General features: G+C 34.1%; 1 protein-coding gene across 1 annotated transcript; it reads left to right on the top strand.

Annotated features, from left to right (window-relative positions):
- Positions 1-587: 587 nt before the first annotated feature.
- LOC148308962 (fatty acyl-CoA reductase wat-like) lies at positions 588-24895 on the top strand. Its single transcript, XM_088260833.1, has 12 exons — positions 588-763; positions 1812-1927; positions 2656-2778; positions 4072-4197; positions 4931-5076; positions 9518-9627; positions 11279-11372; positions 12646-12753; positions 14364-14624; positions 19292-19468; positions 22325-22405; positions 24412-24895. The coding sequence occupies exons 1-12, from the start codon at positions 619-621 to the stop codon at positions 24512-24514; spliced, it is 1590 nt and encodes a 529-aa protein (XP_088116959.1). The 5' UTR covers positions 588-618; the 3' UTR covers positions 24515-24895.
- The last annotated feature ends 1731 nt before the right edge of the window (positions 24896-26626 follow it).

The raw sequence follows: 26626 nt of genomic DNA, 5'->3' as shown, positions 1-26626 counted from the left end.
CGCAATTGCCCAGACTTCCATATTCTTCTTCATCTTTGATGAGATGTCAAAAATAATATTACCAGCTGACTTTATCGCAAACAGATTTATGTACAGGGTATTTTTTAGAGGTATACATATTTAAAATGAAAAAAAAAACACATTAAAATATTCATGATACATTGGCTTTATTTAATACATATTTTTATGATATTATTGTTTAAGTATGTACCTAAATATCTGGCTGAAAATGTATCATATAAACGCAGTGTTATCTTGACCGTAAACACATGAAGGAAAGGTGATCAGCCCTCCGGTTCAGGTACCAGTCTAGGGTAATAATTAATAAATATTTCAGTGAAAAAAACACATATATTTTATTTGACCCCCCTGGGAATTGAACCTGGGACCTCCAGAACGGTAGTCGAGCGCGTCGACCTCTTTTCATTTCAGAACCATATAATTACTTCGAAGAAAAACTTACTTTTTCAATTCAAAAACGGTGTTTTAAAAAAGTCAATAATGTAAAATTTTACTTGGATTTAAAATTTAGTTGCGACTTAACGAATACCCTCTACCTCCTTCCCTAAACATATATACAATAGTAACATAAGTATTTTTTTTCAGATTGACAACAAAATGGCGTCACTCACGAGCACACAAAATGGCGTCCCTAACGGAAGTCACAGCCTTCACAACCTACCCCTGAACAGGACTGACATCCAGAAGTTTTATTCGGGGAAAAACGTTTTCATAACTGGAGGAACGGGATTCCTTGGAAAGCGTGAGAATTCATATACATACTCATAAGTATCACACTGAATAAATATCACATGGTATCACGAAAATTCATATCACAAGGTATCACAAAAATAAATATCACAAGGTATCACACAAAATAAATATAACAAGGTATCGCGCAAAATAAATATAACAAAGAATCACACAGAATAAACATCACGTGCTAAAATACAAAATATTACAAAGAATAAATATCAAAATTTATCACGAAAATAAATAACAGGGGATTACTAAATTTATATCACAAGGTTTGGCACAAAATAAATATCGCAATGTATTACAAAAAATAAATATCACAAAGTATCATACAATACATCGCCGCGTATCACTCAGAAAAAATATCGCAATTTATCACATAAAATAACACAGAATATAAATAACAAGGTATTGCACAAAATAAATATCACAAGGTATTGCATAAAATAAAAATCAAAAGGTATCACACAAAATAAATATCACAAGGAATCACAATCAAAGTTACTGCCGAATAAATTAATGAAATGAGTTAACGATTTTAAACACATCAAACAAATCCTAACACATACCTTTTTTATACAAAATAACTTTTAAAGTTGTACAAATAGCTTCCATTATCCATAAAAAAAATATATAAAAAATGATGAATCAATTAACGACATCTATGCTTCACTAGGCTTCTATGCCTCCGTAGTGTAATGGTCAGCACGCTCGGCTACCGTTCTGGAGGTCCCGGGTTCGATTCCCAAGGGGGGTAAAATAAATATAAGTGATTTTTTCACTGTCATATTTATTCAATATTACCCTGGACTGGTACCTGAAGCGGAGGGCTGATCACCTTTCCTTCATGTGTAAACCATCAAGATAACACTGTGTTTATATGACGCAGTGCCCTATGCACCATTGGGGTGCGGATAAGGGTCTTATTATTATTATTATTATGCTTCACTTTCGTACACAAGGTTTGGGTTGGTACCAAGACTCCGTTGTGCACTGCCGACAGCTTGTTATCGTTAAATGGCCCCCTGACTCAAGTCCTGTTTGTTGTCCCGCAGTACTCTTGGAGAAGCTGCTGTGGTCGTGTCCCGATATTGGGGACATATACCTGCTGGTTCGAGACAAAAAGGGTAAAGATCTACACTCCAGAGTAGAAGATCTCATGGACTCTATGGTAATATTTATATATAAACAAAATACCTAACAGATTTTATTAAATACATGTAGGGCCGACTCTCACAATGTGACAGTCGGTAAAGCAGATCGCGCAAATCTACCACCAGACGACGCGCATGCGTCGCATTGAAAAATCAAAAGACTTAAGATAAAAATATATTGTATTCTGTGAACTGTCATAATAACGTGATAATATTCTTCTTTGTAATTAAAATGGGTGTATAATAATAAAATAAACAATGTGTTGCTTTTTAATTAAAGTGACAGTAAAAGTTTATTCTGAATTAATCTTTACAATATTTTTCTATCTATCTGATTCTGACAGTTCACAATATAATATTTTTCTATCTGATGTCTTTTGTTTATTCAGTGCGACGCATGCGACATCTGGTGGTAGATTTGTACTATATGAAGGTACTTAATAAAATATATAGGTAGGTACCTGGGTATTTTATTACATATATATATATATATATATATATATATATATATATATATATATATATATATATATATATATATATATATATATATATATATATATATATATATATATATATATATATATATATATATATATATATATATATATATATATATATATATATATATATATATATATATATATATACTATATGTTTTGTACTGGCATTTCTCGGTGCAGTGCCCTATGCACCATTGGGGTGCGTATAAGGGTTTAAATAATATTTGATGTGCTTTTTTCAGGCCTTTTCCCGAGTGAAGCGGGACGTACCAGGGTATATGAACAAGATAAGACCCATAGGCGGAGATTGCGTCCAGCCATTGCTGGGCATCTCCCAGCAGGACCGGTCCATACTCATCAACGAGGTAATATGAAAGAGTATTTTAATAGAAATAATCCAGTCTGGCCGCTTGGACAGAGAATGAATTACTGAAGAATGATGTGTTATGGCGAGGAATGAAGAGATTCCTTTCTTGGGAAGAACCAAGTGATAGACCATGATCTGAGAGGTATATTATTTAGGTATGATATTTAGGTTGCATATTTAAACAGTCCACCTCCGTAGTGTAATGGTCAGCATGCTCGCCTACCGTTCTGGAGGTCCCGGGTTCGATTCCCAAGGAGGGTTTAATAAATACAAGTGATTTTTTCACTCTAATATTTATTCAATATTACACTGGACTGGTACCTGAAGTGGGGGGCTGATCACCTTTCCTTCATGTGTAAACGATCGAGATAACACTGCGTTTATATGAAGCAGTGCCCTATACACCATTGGGGTGCGGTAAGGGATTTATTATTATTATTGAAACAGTAATGTCATAAAATTATCTATTTCATGACATTACTGTTTATTACTGTCTAAGCCAATATCATGAACATTATTTTAATATGTTTTTTTTTCATTTTAAATATGTATACCTCTAAAAAAATAAATTATACTTAAATCTGTTTGCGATAAATTCAGCTGGTTATATTATTTTTTGACATCTCGCCAAAGATGAAGAAGAACATGGAAGTCTGGGCATTTACGGGGCTGACGACCGTCATGGGCTGGTGTAAGTCATCACTTTACACATGTGTTACATTCACCAATTCTACCCATTATTGACGACCACACTACTCAAATTCTTGGAAGTTCTATATATATATGAACCAATTTAGAAACCTTGTTCTTGAATCACTAGAACTTCACTAGAGACATCTATTGGTGAGATATAAAGAAGCTTTTTATTAATTATAATTATTTTTTGTAAATGCCCAGACTTCCATATTCTTCTTCATCTTTGATGAGATGTCAAAAAATAATATGATAAAAAAATTATAAATATATATATATAAAAAAAAAAAATATATATATATATATATATATATATATATATATATATATATATATATATATATATATATATATATATTTATATATACAATATATATATATATATATATATATATATATATATATATATATATATATATATATATATATATATATATATATATATACCGAGCGAATAAGGGAACTTCCATTGTCTGCATCACACATCATGAAGGGACCTCCCCGACCACTGATGACAATTCTTAGGCAGTTCTCGTCTGAATTTCGGGACACGAACCTTCACCTCTTATTTTTTTTTTTTTAATAATTTATTTCGCAGGTGAATGTCGTCTTCCACGTGGCCGCCTCGGTACGCTTCCACGAGCCGCTACCCTTTGCGTTGGCCGTCAACGTTAGGGCGACCAAAGACGTTCTAGAACTAACCAAGCAGATGAAAAACTTGAAGGTGAAAGAAACTTGAAAGTCATTTATTTAAACTTCATGTACAGAAAATAAGGCTTATCGCTAAAAAGCAATATCTTCCGACCAACCAAAAACAGACTAGCGATATTGATCAAAACGTTTGGTACCATGTATAGCCGTTTGCAATCAGAGGGTAGATAGTACTTGACAGCTTTAAATATAATCGATTATCAAATCGCCGTCTAAAAAAAACTTCTAAAAATTAATATACCACCAATGGTTACATATAGTGAGAGTGAGATGATCTTTAGAAAAAGACTAAAAACACATTTGTTTGCTAAATCATTTCCACCATAATATTTTCCCCAATTCATTCACAGTGAAGCGCCCTTGAGGTATAATTTTACGAAAATGGCGCTATATAAGCTATCCAAATTTATCATTATTATTATACATATTTATAGGTCCGCCTATTTCGTCCGCCTCCGTAGTGTAATGGTCAGCACGCTCGGCTACCGTTCTGGAGGTCCCGGGTTCGATTCCCAAGGGGGGTAAAATAAATATAAGTGATTTTTTCACTGTCATATTTATTCAATATTACCCTGGACTGGTACCTGAAGCGGAGGGCTGATCACCTTTCCTTCATGTGTAAAACGATCAAGATAACACTGCGTTTATATGACGCAGTGCCCTATGCACCATTGGGGTGCGGATAAGGGTTTTATTATTATTATTATTATTTATAGGTTTTAATGTGAAATAAAATATTTTTTCAGGCGTTTGTACACGTGTCGACCGCGTTCTCGCATTGCTATACCAACACGCTGGAAGAGAGGTTCTACGATATGCCCATGGACCCCATGAAGCTCATGAACTTCGTGGATTCGACGGACCCCGACATCGTCGAGGGCATCACCAAGCAGTGAGTGCAGCAGCAATCCATTGTAGCTATCAAAAGATAAATTGAAGTATTTACTTATTTTTGACATACCATCAAAGATGAAGAAGAATATGGAAGTCTGTGCATTTACGGGGCTGACGACCGTCATAGGCTGGTTTAAGTAATCACTCCAATTATAGGAGCTATTAAGTTAGATTCGGACCTCACATACAAATATAAGAATTTTTGCTTAGTATATAAGCTTATTCGTCTCACCAATAGACGACACTAGTGAAAATTCTAGTGATTCTTGTACAATGCTTACAAATTGGACCATATATTTAGAACTTTCAAGAATTTGAGTAGCGTGGTTGCCAATCATGGCCAGAATTGGTGAATGTTACACGTGTGTAAAGTGATCACTAAAACCAGCCTAGTATTACAATACTACTTTGTAATAAGAGACTTTGTATTTATAATTCACCTGTCCGGGGTATGGACGTAAATGAACGTCGAAGTCCATCTGTCAGTTTGTATGATGTAACTTGTATAGCAATGACATCTGTGGATATTTGTGTGTAATTTTGTCATAAATGAAAAATATTTCGAAAATGTGTTTTTGTTTTATATTTTAACGTAATTTCTGTCTTCATAGTACATCGATTTGATGGAAAAAAGAACTCTTTTTCGTGTAAAAAGAACCCTTTTCCCAGGTCGGAAAGTCGGAATTCAATTTTTGTACTGCCAGAAAGGTTAACAATACGTTCATGTGAAATACATGAATACCAATAAAATAGTAATAGAAGAATCCATTTTAATCAACAAGTAAAAATATAAAACTTACGTTATCGTATCGTTACGTAATAAATATGATAATCAAATTCGTGAAAAATCACAGTCCATTTGTATTTGTACATAGTTTCATTTGTAAATTGTCCAATTTGCCAGATTCGTGATGCTGGCGTATTACCTAAGATAATGCATTAGCATAAATGATTATAAAAGCAAAGAAAACATCAATTAAAATCATCGTATCTACAGCCCGAACCTGCTCGTCGCTTACATACAGGATACCCGAAAAGTCGGGTCCATAGTTCATTTATCTGCGTAAATCATATCGCTCACTCCTTTCAACAACGTCATACATAAAAAAAGACTTGATTTTTCAGGAGAACGTTTTTAAATTTAAAAAAATGTTAAAATGTATTAAAAATAAATATCAAGCCTCTTATTGAACTTTTTACTGTGCAACAGGTCTTTTTAGGTAAAACCTGAAGATTTTTTCTCCATTTGAAAAATATTTGAATATTAAAAAAAAAAAATTAAACGATACCTTTTCTTCAAAATGCATAAACAACACTTTCTGCCCTGTAGCGGGTAATTATGAAGTTAAAAATATGCCGGTTTTGCTGGGATATAATGCATTTTTAGGGCATTCCGAAAACACGCGCAACTGAAAATTGGCGATTTTTGATATATGATGTTGTTGAAAGGAGTGAGCGATATGTGTCCTATGGATTTCGCTTTCGCAGGTGTTCAGCCAATTAATACTGTTTATGGCACTTACTTAATTAGTATGAAATTAAGTCGGGATAGAAGAAATAAACGACACATCCGGGAAAACGATTATTCGAGGAACGATAGATAGAGGTTTCACTGTATTGAAAATGTAACTTTTTGGTGGCCTTGCAGTGCCCGAGAGTTGACACACACCGTGTAGCCAGGCCCGCGACCTCTGACCTCTGACCCGGAGCGATTTGGGAACAAATTGTACGCGAATAATGCCAGTGTGTCTGATTGTGTTACATCGGCCAAAAACTGGACATGTTGGCCGAGTAGCTAGCGACCTCACGGGCGATTTCCACATACCCGCTCAGATTAATAATTGTTTTTATTAGAATGAGTTGCTTTCAAAATATATTTTAGGTAATCCTATTAAGAAATCTCGTCATAAAATTATGTAAAGAAATTATACTTACAAAACAAACAAAAAAACAAGTTTATCGTATTATTTTTTGGCATCTCAACTAGATGAAGAAGAATATGAAAGTCTGGGCATTTACAGGGCTTACGTAATATATATATATATATATATATATATATATATATATATATATATATATATATATATATATATATATATATATATATATATATAAATGTAATAAAATACCTAGGTACCTACCTATACATTTTATTAAGTACTTACAAATACTACCTACATAAAACAGTTCTACCACCAGATGTCGCATGCGTCGCGCTGAATAAAACAAAAGACATCAGATAGAAAAAATATAATATTCTGAACTGTCAGAATCAGATAGATAGATAGAAAAATATTATAAAGATAAATTAAGAATAAACTTTAATTACAAATCAACACATTGTTTATTTTATTATTATACACCCACTTTACATAATATTTACACCCAATTTACGAAGGAAAATATTACCACGTTATATATATATATATATATATATATATATATATATATATATATATATATATATATATATATATATATATATATATATATATATATATTAAAGTCATTCAAAATAATTGAAAATATGTAATTAACTGAATTAGTAAAGTATACGCGAAAAAAATCATAATTGTTTTCATGAAAAAATACGACGTTACTTTTGCATCAACCTAATATAAATCAGTTTATTAATTTTACGGACTTTATACTCAAAAACTAATTTCTTTGTCCATTTTCCAATATTACACAATAGATATAATAATTCTAAAATGGTTGAAATAGAGTGGAATAGATCGGCCCGCCCTGGTGTAATGATTTCATCACTCACCAGATTCTCACCTGGCTGACATTTTGACATTTATAAACCCAAATTAGCGCTAAAGTGCGCTAAGTGCCATAAACAGTATTAATTGGCTGAACACCTGCGAAAGCGAAATCCATAGGTCACATATCGCTCACTCCTTTCAACAACGTCATAAATCAAAAATCGTTAATTCTCAGTTGTGCATGTTTTTAGAATGCCCTGAAAATGTACTTAACCCAGCAAAAGCGGCATATTTTTAACTTAATATTTACCCACTACAGGGCAGAAAATGTTGTTTTTGCATTTCGAAGAAAGGTATTGTTTTATTATTTTAATATATACTAAATATTTTTCAAATGGAGAAAAACCTTCAGGTTTTACCTAAAAAGATCTGTTGCACAGTAAAAAGTTCAATAAGTGGCTTGATATTTATTTTTAATACATTTTATTATATTACGTTACATTAACAACAAAAAAATTTTGTTAAAAAAAAAGCCAATTTATCAATTCCACATTTATTGTAGAAATTATTTTTTTGAATACTAAATATTTTTCAAATGGAGAAAAAACCTTCAGGTTTTACCTAAAAATATCTGTTGCGCAGTAAAAAGTTCAATAAGTGGATTGATTTTCATTTTTAATACATTTTATTATATTGTAAAACATTAAAAACGATCTCCTGAAAAATCTTTTTTTTATATATGACGTTGTTGAAAGGAGTGAGCGATATCAAAACTTGATACTTGATTGCCATTCCGTTTGTAATCAGCAGGAGTTTTCGCACTTGCTCTATCGTCGAAATCACCAAACTATTCAGTAATTAAAAGACAGTAATTTTTTATATCTCCAAAACTGTTTAATTCATTCCACAAAGACATTAATTACGTAAATTTGTTTCAATTTAAAATTTTGCTTAAATTATTTATTAAAAAAAATAGAGACCTACCTAATAAGTACCTTCTTCTTTTGAACGTATAACTCATATACAAATATGAGGGGAGGGGGGGTGGTAGGATGGACCATAGACGTCAACAAATAGAGCCGCCAATAATTTAGCAATGTTAATAATAATAATAAAACCCTTATCCGCACCCGAATAGTGCATAGGGCACTGCTTCATATAAACGCAGTGTTATCTCGATCGTTTTACACACGAAGGAAAGGCGATCAGCCCTCCGTTTCAGGTACCAGTCCAGGGTAATATGAATAAATATTACAGTAAAAAAATCATTTATATTTATTTGACCCTCCCTGGGAATCGAACCCGGGACCTCCAGAACGGTAGCTGAGCGTGCTGACCATTACACTACGGAGGCGGACAATGTTACCAATGTTAGAATAACTATCGCTTCTGTGACGTCATTCATTGCCAACTTACAAAAATAACGTTTTTTCGAAGGCGAATTTTACCAAAAGAAAATGATGAATGACAATATTAACTATATCGGCTGCTATAAATACTTCACGAGTCGAATATAATCCTTTATAGGTTGAGTATGTCAATTAGATTTTCCTTCCGTCTGACAAAGATCCATTATCCGTTCAATATAAAGGGTTTCGGTGCTATAATCAATTCAAATGTAGGCAATATTTGTAATAACCCGGTCAACAATCAATAAACCCGCAACGCGGACATACTTAAAATGTTGTGAATGACTTTATTGTTGATATGGAAATGAAAATTATTTTCCAGATTGATCGGCAAATGGCCCAACACGTATACGTTCACAAAAGCGCTAGCAGAGGAATACCTGAGGAATTGTGGAGCAGGCCTACCCATTGGGATCTACAGACCTTCGATCGGTAAATATATCGCTCACTCCTTTCAAGAACGTCATAAATAAAAAAACTTGATTTTTGAAATATAATACAATGTATTAAATAAAAATCAAGCCACTTATTGAACTTTTTACTATGGAACAGATTTTTTAGGTAAAATCTGATCGTTTTTTCTCCGTTGGAAAAATATTTAGTATGTTTAAAAAAAAATATTTAAACAATACCTTTTCTTCAAAATGCAAAAACAACACTTTCTGTCCTGTAGCGGGTAAATATTAATTTAAAAATATGCCTCTTTTGCTGGGATATAGTACATTTTCTGGGTATTCCGAAAACATGCACAACTGAAAATTGACGATTTTTCCAAATGCTTGTTCACAAATCTGGATTATGTATTTTTATATATAAATATATATTTATATATATATATATATATATATATATATATATATATATATATATATATATATATATATATATATATATATATATATATATATATATATATATATATATATATATATATATATATATATATATATATATATATATATATATATATATATATATATATATATATATATATATATATATATATATATATATATATATATATATATATATATATATATATATATATATATATATATAATACTAAATGGAGTGTAACCCAACCGGAAATATTTCGTAGTCATATAGGAGAAAGTGACCAAGTCACTTTCACTTTTGCTGGGATATAGTACATTTTCTGGGTATTCCGAAAACATGCACAACTGAAAATTGACGATTTTTGATTTATGACGTTCTTGAAAGGAGTGAGTAATATAGTAAAAAAAACACCTAAAATTTTATTTTACAATTTATATTTTTCAAAAATTACTAATTGCATATTGAATAAAAAAATATTCTTCATTAACTTGTCAAGAGTTAGTTGTATTTTACTATTTTTTTCTATTCTTCATAGAGAGTTCTGAAAAGAAAGACTTGGCACGATCAGATCAATCAGAACCTAATACAAGAGAAAGTGACCAAGTGCATTGTTTAACAAAAATGTGATCATTGACTATTTGCTATCTTACTAGCTTAATATTACCCTGAAAAAATCCCAAATGATTTTAAACTTGAAAGTATAATATATTGACTTGGTAAAAATGACTAACTGCATTGATGTTTATTTTGTTGCCAAGCAAAAGTGACTTAAATGGCCCTCCTGAACATTTTACGTTTTGGTAGTTGGTCACTTTCTCCTGTACGACTACGATTTATTTGTATTAATGTATATTTTTTTTACAACATTTTGAGTGTGTCCAAATGCTTGTTCACAAATCTGGATTATGTATTTTTTTTTATACAAATATATGTAATAAAATACCTAGGTACCTACTACCTATACATTTTATTAAGTACCTACATATAGTAAAAATCTACCACCAGATGTCGCATGCGTCGCACTGAATAAACAAAAGACATCAGATAGAAAAATATTATATTGTGTACTGTCAGAATCAGATAGATAGAAAAATATTGTAAAGATTAATTAAGAATAAACTTTTATTTTCGTTACTTTAATTACAAAGCAACACATCGTTTATTTTATTATTATACACCCACTTTACATATTGTTTACACCCAATTTACAAAGAAAAATATTACCACGTTTTGTATATTTTTTTAGTTGTGTCATCATTTGAAGAGCCCCTGCCGCGATGGGTGGACACCGTGTATGGAGTGAGCGGATTTATAACTGCCTGCGGCAGTGGACTACTCAGGTTCCAACTCCAAATTATTATCATTTTGCAATGTATACTATGCCTGCATTGCTCCTATTCTTGTATTATTCGAGACGCCCTTACACCCATTAAAAGTCACTGTTTGGTGTGCTTTATGGGCAGGTGGAATCATTGGCCCATATTTTTTTAAAGACGATGTCAGCCAGAATGTTACGGTCAATGGAGAGCGCTACAGAACCACGATACCTGACTTCTTCGTACCTGAATTGAATGGCATCGATGTGACAGAGCTGTGATTTCAACAAAATGGCGCAACATGCCACACGGCGGGTGCCACCATCAATTTACTGCGGGAAATTTGAATTTGTGTACCTCTAAAAAAATACCCTATATAAACTCTGGGTTCCACAAAGAATCAACATAACGGGAGGCTAATCCCTCTCAAAAACAGGCCACAAGGCCTACACGAAGAAGAATATTACTACTTATTTTTTACAAAAATGTTAGTTATATTAATATATAACCACTCGCCGAGATTTTCATGTCTACCCGTCTCTTCGTCAGGACAATCACTACCACAGCATGCAAACAATACTACCATTCACTACCATAACACTATTTACACACTTAAAACTACACAAAACTTAAAACTACACATGCGATTTTTGGTCGACCCGAAGACCAACATGCACTAATGGTTGCAGGACAAACATGCGTTAAGAGCGGAGGTCAAACATGCACTAGGGTTAAAAATTATTATTGAACCAGCTTATATACTCATGGGTTGAAAGTAGTGGGCGGGGTTTGAATTGGATATTGACGAATCTTGCTTAACCGATGTTGAATCAAATAATGGACTATAAGTAAAATTGGACTATAATAAGATTATTGTGATCATGTCGCTCACTCTTTTCAAGAACGTCATAAATCAAAAAATTTGATTTTTCATGAGAACGTTTTTAAAGTTTAAAAATATAATACAATGTATTAAAAATAAATATCAAGCCACTTACTGAATTTTTTTTACTGTGCAACAGATCTTTTTAGGTAAAACCTGAAGGTTTTTTCTCCATTTGAAAAATATTTAGTTTATTTAAAAAAAGTAATTAAAAAACACCTTTTCTTCAAAATGCAAAAACAACACTTTCTGCCCTGTAGCGGGTAAATATTAGGTTAAAAATATGCCGCATTTGCTGAGATATAGTACATTTTCTGGACATTCCGAAAACATCCACAACTGAAAATAGACGATTTTTTATTTATGACGTTCTTGAAAGGAGTTAGCGATGTGTGACATTTTGTATGTTTTCAGGGTTGCCAGAGCTTCGAGGGAAGGCATTGCCAACGTGGTTCCAGTAGACATGTGTGTCAATGGCCTCATAGCGGCGGCATGGGATGTGGCTGACAGATTCAAGGAAGGGTGAGTGTCTAGATGTTTCCTCAAGTGGGTCCCTGAACCGCAATCTTGTTCCATCGAGTCCATAGCTACAGATAGACATGCTACTAAGAAAGTATGCTCTCTAGCTGTATATATTCTTACAGTAAATGCAATTTATTCAACATGAATAAGGTTTACACCGGGGGTTCCCAAAGTGTGCGCCGTATAAAGTAAAAAGGGGCGCCGTGAGTCGACCCTCTGTCACTATCCGAAACCACAAATATTCTCGGGTACCTATAAAGCAACAATTTCTATTTTGAGCGCTTGCATCTTTCTATCCAACTAATATTATTGAAGGTACCTATTTCTTTCGACTATAATATATATATATATATATATATATATATATATATATATATATATATATATATATATATATATATATATATATATATATATATATATATATATATATATATATATATATATATATATATATATATATATATATATATATATATATATATATATATATATATATATATATATATATATATATATATATATATATATATATATATATATATATATATATATATATATATATATATATATATATATATATATATATATATATATATATATATATATATATATATATATATATATATATATATATATATATATATATAGTCCATATATATCCATTCCAAATAGTTGACTCAAGTAGGGCGCCGTGACAAAATACTAAACTTGTAAGTGCGCCGCGGGATGAAAAAGATTGGGAACCCCTGGTTTAAACTGTGATTTTTTTTATTCCATTTGGAACTTGTGACTTGGACTGAGCGGATACCCGGAACGCAGGTGTACGAGGTGATGCACGAAAGGATGAGTGGTAGAGGCGAAGAATGTTTTCTATTCTCCCCTGGTACGAGTATTTTAATCTCCACTGCTACCCGGAGCGCAGGAGTACGACGATGTGCACGAATGTGGAAGACGGTGGTGTGACGTTCTATTCTCTCCGCCTACCTCTACGGTAGAGTGACCTGGACTGAGCGGATACCCGGAGCGCAGGTGTACGAGGAGATGCACGAATGGATATTTAATGTTTTCTAAAATCCCCTGGTACGAGTATTTTATTCTCTACTGCTCGGCTGTCCAAACTCAAAACACAGTTAGGGACATTTTTTTGTAGCACGTTTTTTTGCATATTTGGACTGAGTAGATGCTACTTAGTCCAAAAATGCAAAAAAAAACTACTACAAAAAAATCCCTTACTGTGTTTTAAGTTTGGACAGCCGTGCTACCCGGAGCGCAGTAGCACGAGGAGATGCACGAATGTGGAAGACGGTGGTGTGACGTTCTATTCTCCCAACCTACCCCTGCATTAAAGTACTCTGGACTGGTACCCGAAATGGAGGTGTACGAAGAAACGCATAAATGTGGAAGACAGTGGTGTGACGTTCTATTCTCTCCGCCTACCGCTACGGTAGAGTGACTGAGCGGATACCCGGAGCGCAGGTGTACGAGGAGATGCACGAATGGATGTTTAATGTTTTCTATAGTCTATTCTGGTACGAGTATTTCATTCTCCACTGCTACCCGGAGCGCAGGAGCACGAGGAGGTGCTGACCGTCACCCTCTGCTTGCAGCGAGCCCAGCTTCGCGGGCCTGCCGCCGCCGGACATCCGCATCTACAACTACGTGGTGGGCGACGCGCGCATCACGTGGGGCGAGCTGTACGACCTGACCTGCGAGTACGGGATCGCCAACCCGCCCACGCGCGCGCTCTGGTACCGCGTGCTGCTCATCCAGGAGAACGCTGCCGTGCACCGCCTGGCCAAGTTCTTCCTGCACTACATCCCCGGCCTGCTGGTGGACTCCGCCTACATCTGCACGGGCAAGGCTCCGCAGTAAGGGCTACTACAACTTATTTCATCCCTTTTGTGTCCTCTTCCCTTCTGTCTTATTCCTCGTCACTTTTTTTGTCCGCCTCCGTAGTGTAATGGTCAGCGCGCTCGGCTACCGTTCCGGAGGTCCCGGGTTCAATTCCCAGGGGGGGGTCTAATAAATATAAGTGAATTTTTCACTCTAATATTTATTCAATATTACCCTGGACTGGTACCTGAAGCGGAGGGCTGATCATCTTTCCTTCGTGTTTTAACGATCAAGATAACACTGCGTTTATATGATGCAGTGCCCTATGCACCATTGGGGTGCGGATAAGGGTTCGAATGAATGAGGGTTGTGACCCTTGTGGAAGGTATGACTATTTCTTTAATATTTTCCGCAGATACTTTGTGGTACATTTTATAATATCTTTATAACATTGATTACCTTTGTTTTCACCACTTTTTTTAGTAATACAATTCAACCTACCGGTTTCAACAATACATTGTCATCATCAGGGTTTATTTTAAATCAAAAACATTCAAATACTCTCACCAAAAACTTCCACGCACTCCGTAAAAATCCTAAAAAGGATTTTATGGTACCGGTTCGCTAGAACCGGTACGAACCGGCTGAATCCCACCCAACTGAAAATATTTAAAGAAAGACAGAGATAGCCCGTCAGGAACTTATGTAAAGAAGATTTAGATTTAAATTTTAGGTAGGTACTTGTGTAAAGAAGGTTTAGAGGTAGGTACTTATATAAATCGCGCCATCATTGATGGCAGTATTTAAATATGGTTCCGGCACAAATATTCGCGGGAAGTCTCTCGATCCTATAAAGCGAGTGTTTTTGCCTAGAATTTTCACTCATGAATTACATGAAATTATAGTAACTTTAAACATAAAGAGTAAATCCACTCACGAGTAGGCATAGGCTATGAAACTTATAAAGTCGAAGCCTGAGCAGGGACATGATAAACGGTGTTGCATAAGCCGTAGCTAGATTTTAGAGTCACTTGGACGTTAGGTAATTCAAAAAAAACTCTCGATCCTATCGTATTCATGCGAACAATCTTTTTTTTAACCTTATTAAAAGCAAACGGAGAAATAGTATTGAAGACGACAATCTGGAAACGTGCTAAAAATAACGACATATCGCTCACTCCTTTCAAGAATGTCATAAATCATAAATCGTCAATTTTCAACTGTGTATGTTTTCGGAATGCCCAGAAAATGTACTATATCCCAGCAAAAGCGGCATATTTTAAACTTAATATTTACCCGCTACAGGGCAGAAAGTGTTGTTTTTGCATTTTGAAGAAAATGTATTTTTTAATTATTTTTTTAAATATACTAAATATTTTTCAAATGGAGAAATACCCTTCAAGTTTTACCTTAAAAGATCTGCTACACAGCAAAAAGTTTAATAAGTGGCTTGATATTTATTTTTCATACATTGTATTATATTTTAAAACTTTAAAAACGTTCCCCTGAAAAATCAAGTTTTTTGATTTATGACGTTCTTGAAAGGAGTGAGCGATATAAACCTGACTCGATCAAACATTCAAAGGAGATGCAAGGACATTATTCGCGAGTGGTAGTGTTTTTATGGATCTTACTTTCAAAAGGTTTGAATAAATGAATACATGAATAAATTCCTTATTATGTTTCAAATCTTATTGAGTGTTCCCGTAATTTAATAAACGTCTCAAATTATAATAAAGGTATGCTAGAATTTCATACAAAGTTGGTGACAAAAGTGTATAATGTGTGCAAGGAAAGTGATTTATTGATGAATGTTAGCAAATCCAAAATCATGGTTTTTGAAAGAGATGAATGTAGATCTGAGTGTGAAATATTGGTAAATGGGGAGATTTTGGAACAGGTAGATGATTTCATATATTTGGGTAGTATGTTTTCTAGGGATGGAAAGATTGATAAAGACATAGAAAGGAGAGTGAATGCTGGGAACAGAGTGAATGGTGCACTAAAATCAGTTTCAGCAAATAAAAATCTATCGGCGGAAGCTAAACTGGCAGTACACAATGGAGTTCTGGTTCCAACCCTTATGTATGGAAGCGAAGCATGGAGTTGGCAAAAGAAGGATGAAAGCAGACTGAATGCAGTCGAAATGCGATCCCTCAGACGAATGTGTGGCAAAACGATGTTTGATAGATGTTCGAATGATGAAATAAGGAAAGAATGTAAGGCTGAGATAAGCATTATCGATAAAATTAAGAAAGGTGTGTTGAGATGGTTTGGACATGTGGAGCGTACGAGTGAAGAAAGAACGGTTAAACAAATTTATGAGGCGAATGTAGTTGGAAAAAGAAGCAGAGGACGACCGAGGAAAACTTGGCACAATCCGGTATGTCAAATACTTGAAAGCGGCCGGGTCAGGAGTCGTAATAATCGTCGGGTATGTATGAGGAGATGCATGAACGTAGAAGAGGCAAAGAATGTTTGCAAGGACAGAGTGGTGTGGCGTTCGATTCTCTCTGCCTACCCCTGCGGGGAAGCGGCGTGATGGTTAGTTAGTTAGTTAGTTAGAATTTCATACAGATTTGGCACTCAAGAAAATTTAACGTCGTTGTAATTCTTATTCGAATTTTTAGGTAAAACGTTTGCAGGCCGCTGATATGGCTGATATCGCTGCCGAATTAATATATACTTCATTAAAACCTAGTAGAATTATCTTTTAACCAAGGGATATTGTGATGACTTACCAAATATGCACAATGGTGTCGTCAGCTCCGCCGTTCGCCCAGAAAAACACAACTAAAACATTCACAAAATGTCACATTTTATCACAGAAAAAAAGTAAAGATTAATAAATTAAACATTTGATTGAATCTAGTACGCGTAACGCGTAAATATTAAATGTTTTTAACGGAAATATTAATAGTTTTCTACTGTTTCACAATTTTAAACCGATATTCGACAGAGACCGAAACTGACAATTTTCAATTAGAGACACGCGTTGACTGTCATGCGAAGCTTTTACGTGAATCTGTAAAATCGATAATCTCAATAAACTGTAATATCATAGATACCATAGTGTTTATTCATCATTTCAATAGATGTCTCTATATACTCAGTACTTTAGAAAAGAAATTCTATTTCGTAATAGGAATTATTTGCAAATAGGTAAGTGTATTTTTACATGAGATATTTTATATCTGCCTCCGTAGTGTAATGGTCAGCACGCTCGGCTACCGATCTGGAGGTCCCGGATTCGATTCCCAAGGGGGGTAAAATAAATTTAAGTGATTTTTTCACTGTAATATTTATTTAATATTACCCTAGACTGGTACCTTAAGCGGAGGGCTGATCACCTTTCCTTCATGTGTAAAACGATCAAGATAACACAGCGTTTATATGACGCAGTGCCCTATGCACCATTGGGGTGCGGATAAGGGTTTTATTATTATTATTATTATTATTATTTTATATATCAAAAGTATTATTAACTCTGTGGTATGGCAAATTATATGAAAGAAAATTGCTTATGACATGCAATCAAATACGACATGGCCGAATACTGCGACAGATTTACCCGCTATCATTTTCTATAACTCTAAAAATATATTTCTAAATTATAAAAAACAAATTATATGACCATTTCTTTGAAAAAAGTCATTACTGAATTCTGTTTTTGGATCTGATAATTTTAATCTAATCCCACCAATAAGTCCATGAAAATATTTACGTGTTGCAAATTTCTAGCATTTTATTTATCGCTCACTCCATTCAAGAACGTCATAAATCAAAAAACTTGTTTTTTCAGGAGAACGTTTTTAAAGTTTAAAAATATAATACAATGTGTTAAAAATAAATATCGAGCCACTTATTGAACTTTTTACTGTGCAACAGATCCTTTTAGGTAAAACCTGAAGGTTTTTTTTTCAATTTGAAAAATATTTAGTATATATTTAAAAAAATAATTAAACAATACCTTTTCTTCAAAATGCAAAAACAACACTTTCTGCCCTGTAGCGGGTAAATATTAAGCTAAAAATATGCTGCTTTTGCTGGGATATAGTACATTTTCTGGGCATTCCGAAAACATGCACAACTGAAAATTGACGACTTTTGATTTATGACGTTCTTGAAAGGAGTGAGCGATATATTAAATTATTTTACTTTTGATCCGGTGTTTCTCGCTCGATTTTGGCAGCCAAAGACATCCACATCCTTTTTCATCAATTAAGATGTCATGAGACATTTCTGCTGTCCAAAAACACAGCAAGGGACATTTTTTGTAGTAGGTTTTTTTTTGCATTTATGGACTAAGTAGACTCTACTTGTCAAAAAAATGTCCCGTACTGTGTTTTAAATTTGGACAGCCGATGTGCTGAGATATCAAAAATATAATAATAATAATAATAAAACCCTTATCCGCACCCCAATGGTGCATAGGGCACTGCGTCATATAAACGCAGTGTTATCTTGATCATTAACACATGAAGGAAAGGTGATCAGCCCTCCGCTTCAGGTACCAGTCCAGGGTAATATAGAATAAATATGACAGTGAAAAAATCACTTTTATTTATTTTACCCCCCTTGGGAATCGAACCCGGAACCTCCAGAACGGTAGCCGAGCGTGCTGACCATTACACTACGGAGGCGGACGAAATCAAAAATTGAAAAAGTAATTTGACATGTTAAAATTCTTGCTTGTTCTCAGACTCATGAAGGGGTATAGAAAGATTGACATGCTGGAGGATGTGACAGTGTTCTTCTCCATGCAGAACTGGAACTTCACCTACAAGAACATCCCCAAGCTGCTCAGCAAGATGTCTCCCGATGACCGCAAACTCTTCTTCTGCGATATGAGTCAAATGCCGTGGATGGAATATGTAAAGTATGTACATCAACAATTTTCATTGCAACATTTTGAGTGTGTCCAAATACTTGTTCACAAAATCTGGATTATCTCCAATTACAGGTGTTATTTTCATATTATTTTTTGACATCTCATCAAAGATGAAGAAGAATATGAATGTCTGGGCATTTACGGTTTTGAACAAGGTTTCCAAATTGGTTCATATATATATATATATATATATATATATATATATATATATATATATATATATATATATATATATATATATATATATATATATATATATATATATATATATATATATATATATATATATATATATATATATATATATATATATATATATATATATATATATATACATATATATATATATATACTTATATATATATATATATATATATATATATATATATATATATATATATATATATATATATATATAGAACTTCCATGAATTTGAGTGATGTGGTTGTTGATCATTTTTATTTTTATTATTTAAGCTTATACTTTTTTTGTCTAGAATTCGAGTAGTGTGGTTGTCAATAATGGGTAGAATTGGTGGATTTTACATGTGTGTAAAAAAAAAATAATATGAAAATAACTCCTGTAATTGGAGATAATCCAGATTTTGTGAACAAGTATTTGGACACACGCAAATGTTGTAAATAAATAAATAAATTGTCAAATTATAAGCTTAATAATAAAAATGAAAATGGTATTTTCTGGCGTTTCTCATGTGTGTGATTATAATCCAGGATTCGGATCTCACATACTAATATAGAAGTTTCTGCTTAATAAAAAGCTTCTTTACATCTCACCAATAGATGTCTCTAGTGAAGTTCTAGTGATTCATGAACAAGGTTTCTAAATTGGTTCATATATATAGAACTTCCAAGAATTTGAGTAGTGTGGTTGTCAATAATGGGTAGAATTGGTGAATGTTACACGTGTGTAAAGTGATCACTTAAACCAGCCTATGACGGTCGTCAGCCCCGTAAATGCCCAGACTTCCATATTCTTCTTCATCTTTGATGAGATGTTACAAAATAATAATTTTCATTACCATTGATTCTTCTTCTTTTCCCTTTATTAACAGCCATAGCCGAATTTTTACATAGTATATTACATGTTGTATACTTAATGATTATATAATGTTTTCTCTTTTTAAGTATATTTTTGCTTCAAAAAGTACCTACTTATTTAAATAAGGACGAACATATAAAACAAGAAATTATGCATTAGCCTGTAATGATTATCGCTTTATAGTAAGGAAGGGACTAACTAACTAACTAACTAACCATCACGCCGCTTCCCTGCAGGGGTAGGCGGAGAGAATCGAACGCCACATTCTCTGTCTTTGCAAACATTCTTTGCCTCTTCTACATTCATGCATCTCCTCATACATACCCGACGATTATTACGACTCCTGACCCGGCCGCTTTCAAGTATTTGACATACCTGATTGCGCCAAGTTTTCCTCGGTCGTCCTCAGCTTCTTTTACCAACTACATTTGCCCCATAAATTTGTTTAACCGTTCTTTCTTCACTCATACGCTCCACATGTCCAAACCATCTCAACACACCTTTCTTAATTTTATCGATAATGTTTATCTCAGCCTTACATTCTTTCCTTATTTCATCATTCGAACATCTATCAAACATCGTTTTGCCACACATTCGTCTGAGGGATCGCATTTCGACTGCATTCAGTCTGCTTTCATCCTTCTTTTGCCAACTCCATGCTTCGCTTCCATACATAAGGGTTGGAACCAGAACTCCATACATAAGGGTTGGAACAGAAATATTGAAATGATTATCGCTTTATAGTTAGGAAGGGACGACATCGATATATAGGTTTCACATATCGATATGGTCCGCAAAATCATTGCCGAGGTTTTGCATTCGGTGTATAGGAGTATATCATCCAGACACTGTCTTAATCTTTTTCTTCTTCAATGTGGAGCATGTGAAATCCGTAAACTGTCTCCAGGCTTTTCTGTCGGCTGCCAGCTCCCTCGCATCCTCCCAAGTCAGATCCGCGTCCCGAAGTTCAAAACGAGAACTGCCGACAAATTGTCAGCAGTGGTCGGGGACCACTGCTGACAATTTGTCGGCAAGAGGCAAGCTTGATGGCGGCTCTCAGGAGGCTTAAGGAGTACATGGCCAAGCCAACAGAATCGCCTTTTCTTGACAACAGTTGTATCCAAGATATGCTGCGTCCTACGCCTCATCTTTTAGTACATACTACATACTCTAGGGAAGCACCTGTAGCTTCTGAAACTAGTCGTTAGAAATAAATATAATACTCAAGTGGTAAAAACAAATGTTCTCATTTACGATTTGACAATATTTTTTATTTCCTAATGCTTGGGAAGCAATGAAAATATTTCAAATAAGCAATAATTATATGGAATATATAGAATCAAGATAGAATCAGAAATGTCAGGATCAAAGAAATATGCGAGATGGAAGATGTCGTTAGGTGAGGAAGCCAACGAAGGAGACAATGGTATGCGCATGTGAGGAGAATGGAACCATCCAGACTCCCCCACATCGCACTGTACGGCCAACCCCATGGTAGATGACTACCGGGCAGACCACCAAAGAGATGGGCCGATAGCTGGGAATCGACATCGCAGGAGGCTAATCCCTCTTAAAAACAGGCCGCAAGGCCTATAATAAGAATTAGAAGAAGATGAATAATTATATTAAATTAATAACAAAGCAATTGTTATCATTGCAAATGTTAAGTGACAATGTCAAGCAGCATGCTGTGCGTATGTATGTCACCTAGTATGTACCTTACACTAATATTCTCTTTTGTATTTGATTCCTTGAATTCATTTTGATACTGTAAATTATTTTCAGAACTTATTTTCTTGGTGTGAGGAGGTATCTACTTAAAGAAGACGATTCCACCATTCCAGCTGCAAAGAAGAAATACTTCAAGTGAGTATATACATCGCTCACTCCTTTCAACAACGTCATATCGCTCACTCCTTTCAAGAACGTCATAAATCAAAAATTGTCAATTTTCAGTTGTGCATATTTTCGGAATGTCCAGAAAATGTACTATATTCCAGCAAAAGCAGCATAATTTTAACTTAATATTTACCCGCTACAGGGCAGAAAGTGTAGTTTTTGCATTTTAAAGAAAAGGTATTGTTTAATAATTCTTTTAAATAAACTGAATATTTTTCAAATGGAGAAGAAACCTTCAGGTTTTACTTTAAAAGATCTGTTGCACAGTAAAAAGTTCAGAAAGTTGCTTGATATTTATTTTGAATACATTGTATTATATTTTTAAACTTAAAAAACGTTCTCCTGAAAAATCAAGTTTTTTGATTTATGACGTTCTTGAAAGGAGTGAGCGATATATCAAAAATCGTAAATTTTCAGTTGTGCATGTTTTCGGAATGCCCAGAAAATGTACGTTATCCCAGCGAATTATAAAATGATACTTTTTGCCAAAACATGGATCAATTAATACAATTTTGCGGCTTTTCGGATAATGAATATCTCGGTAAAGGCTTTCCTGGATAGAGCAAAATTTGTGATCGTATATGATATGTCCCCCTCCGTAGTGTAATGGTCAGCATGCTCGGCTACCGTTCTGGAGGTCCCGGGTTCGATTCCCAGGGGGGTTTAATAAATATCAGTGATTTTTTCACTCTAATATTTATTCAACATTACCCTGGACTGGTACCTGAAGCGGAGGGCTGATCACCTTTCCTTCATGTGTAAACGATCGAGATAACACTGCATTTATATGAAGCAGTGCCCTATGCACCATCGGGGTGCGGTAAGGGTTTTATTTATTTTATTTTTATATGATATAGGCCAGTTATAAGAATGCTTTGCGCCGTGTTACGCCAAACAGCCGCAACTTGAGTTACGGCTAGTTGCCTTTACACATTAGTATAAACATCCACTATCATTTTTAAGATATTTAAACTGAATATGCTTTAAATCATTGTACATAATAGGCAAAGATAATTTTCTAAGGCAGAAATAATAAAACAAAATGAACTCCCCCTTCCCGGTATTTTGTACCTAGTACACATTGCTGCTAATAACCATTTTATCTCTATAAATATAGTAAATGCAAGCCTACGATTTTAGGTATTCCTCCATAGCATATTTACGCATGGATTAAAAAAATAATATTGATAATAATAATCAGAATTTATCGGGTACATCCGAGGTATTTTGTGAATACCAGAAACAAATTCGCGTACAAACAGCGCGTGAAGAATGTACGGGAACCGCGACACTATATTCGCATCTCACTCTTGCAAACTTGCACTGTGCAAGCGTGAGGAGCTCAAAGCTCAATGTTCTCTGGCTAGCTAGCGGGTTGGGTTAGGTTAGGTTAGATTGGTAGCTCTTGAGCTTTCGACAAGAGTATACCTATGCTTATTCCGTGAGCGTTGCCAGATGGTTTTATGATGCTTTCAGCACATAAATCTAAATTTTTATAATTTTTACTTCATTTGTAATAATTTGAGGGGATTAGCTATGAATGTCCATATTTTTACGATTTAAAATTGCTAATTTTTTATTGTTGTTTTTTTCCGCCTCCGTAGTGTAATGGTCAGCATGCTCGCCTACCGTTCTGGAGGTCCCGGGTTCGATTCCCAGGGGGATTTAATAAATACAAGTGATTTTTTCACTCTAATATTTATTCAATATTACACTGGACTGGTACCTGACATGGAGGGCTGATCACCTTTCCTTCATGTGTAATCGATCGAGATAACACTGCGTTTATATGAAGCAGTGCCCTATGCACCATTGGGGTGCGGTAAGGGATTTATATATATATAATTTTTTATTGTGTAGTGACTACCCAACACCGGGACGCGCGGTTTATTTTAGCACCGGAAGGGAAAGGTTAATTAATACCAGAATATTGTACATGCTCTACCAGAATCTAATAAAATGTAATTTTGCAGGTTATATTTGCTTCATCGGGTATTCCAGTTGGTGATGTTCCTGCTAACTCTAAATGGAATCCACAAATCGGTGAAACTTTATAAAAGACTACGGGCTAACTAGAATATATTATTTTTATTTTAAATGTCTTTTTAATGTATTTTTGTTAATATTATTTTTTGACATCTCAATAAAGATACAGAAGAATATGGAAGTCTGGGCATTTACGGGGCTTACGACCATCATAGGCTGGTTTAAGTGATCACTTTACACACGTGTAACATTCACCAATTCCTCCCATGATTGACAACCACACTACTCAAATTCTTGGAACTTCTATTATATATATTGTTCAAATTCAAAACAAAGTGCTTAATTTCAAGCCCCGTAAATGCCCAGACTTCCATATTCTTATTCATCTATGTTGAGATGTCAAAAAATAACTCCAAATTTGAGATAATCCAGATTTGTGAACAAGTATTTTTACACACTCAAAATGTTGTATTTTTTCATTATACATATCGCTCACTCCTTTCAAGAACGTCATAAATAAAAAATTGACATTTTTCAGTTGTACTGAAAAATGTGAATTTTTTCGGACTGCCTAGAAAATGTACTATATCCCAGCAAAAGCGGCATTTTTTAAACTTAATATTTACCCGCTACAGGGCAGAAAGTGTGGTTTTTTGCATTTTGAAGAAGAGATTTGTTTGATTTTTTTTTAAATATACTAAATATGTTTCAAATGGAGAAAAACATTCAGGTTTTACCTGAAAGGATCTGTTGCACAGTAAAAAGTTCAATTAGTGGCTTGATATTTATTTTTAATACATTTTTTTAAATTTAAAAACTATCTCCTGAAATTCAAGTTTTTTTTTATATATGACGTTGTTGAAAGGAGTAAGTAATGTGTAAAGTGAAGTTTTTTTATAGATTTACAATATTTTCCACCTCCGTAGTGTAATGGTCAGCACCCTTGGCTACCATTCTGGAGGTCCCGGGTTCGATTCCCAAGGGGGGTAAAATAAATATAAGTGATTTTTTCACTGTCATATTTATTCAATATTACCCTGGACTGGTACCTGAAACGGAGGGCTGATCACCTTTCCTTCATGTGTAAACAATCAAGATAACACTGCGTTTATATGACGTAGTGCCCTATGCACCATTGGGGTGCGGATAAGGGTTTTATTATTTTTATTTTACTAACCAAATTTTTGTTCACAATTTCTGTTTTTGTTTCAGTTAGGAATTAGTATATGAAGATTTTTTTATTCAAATCTCAAACAAAGAAGAATATAGAAGTCTGGTTTGGGTTTTTGTATTTAAATGTTATATTTTTACAATAATTGATTCGGCATTCACTTTGTGGTAACATCAAATCATTTTTAATATAAGTTTAACTTGGTAAATACCACTATTTCTTAAAATCCATTCAGACACGTGTTTCGTTCCATCATTTTCGTTGCATTCCGCATCATTTTCAAACACCGTATGATGCGGAATGCATTAAAACACGTGTCACCATAGATTTTAAGAAATAGTAAAATTTAAGTTAAAAATTATATTTTTTGTTTGTTATTGACTGTTGTTTTCTTCAAATAAATAAATATTGAAATAGATATTCAACATATCGCTGGTTTGATGCCAAAGGGACACAATGCAAAAAAAATTAAACTCTTTATTTCAAAAATGGTATCTAAAAATAATTATGTCGTGGCGGGGACGACAACGAAGGCGATACTGGAATGAACATATAAACAGAATGTCAGAAGACACACTTCCACGTATCGCCCTCCAAGGCAACCCTGAAGCATGCAGACCCCCAGGCAGACCTCCGAAAAGATGGAAAGACAGCTGGGAGTCCACATCCCAAGAGCACAAACAGATCCCTAGCATCTATAAAAAGAAGAAGTATCTGATTTTAAAAAAAACATTCATGATTCAAGCGTTAATAATAATAATAAAACCCTTATCCGCACCCCAATGGTGCATAGGGCACTGCGTCATATAAACGCAGTGTTATCTTGATCGTTTAGACATGAAGGAAAGGTGATCAGCCCTCCACTTCAGGTACCAGTCCAATGTAATATTGAATAAATATTAGAGTGAATAAATCACTTATATTTATTTTACCCCCCTTGGGAATCGAACCCGGGACCTCCAGAACGGTAGGTGAGCGTGCTGACCATTACACTACGGAGGCGGACAAAAAGCGTTCAAGCGTTAGAAATG

This window comes from Brachycentrus maculatus, unplaced genomic scaffold (assembly GCF_059751285.1).
Source record: "Brachycentrus maculatus isolate JH-2025_06_01 unplaced genomic scaffold, ASM5975128v1 h1tg000143l, whole genome shotgun sequence".
Taxonomy (NCBI): domain Eukaryota; kingdom Metazoa; phylum Arthropoda; class Insecta; order Trichoptera; family Brachycentridae; genus Brachycentrus; species Brachycentrus maculatus.
The sequence above is the reverse complement of the archived record's forward strand: the minus strand, read 5'-3'. Positions and strand labels throughout refer to the sequence as shown.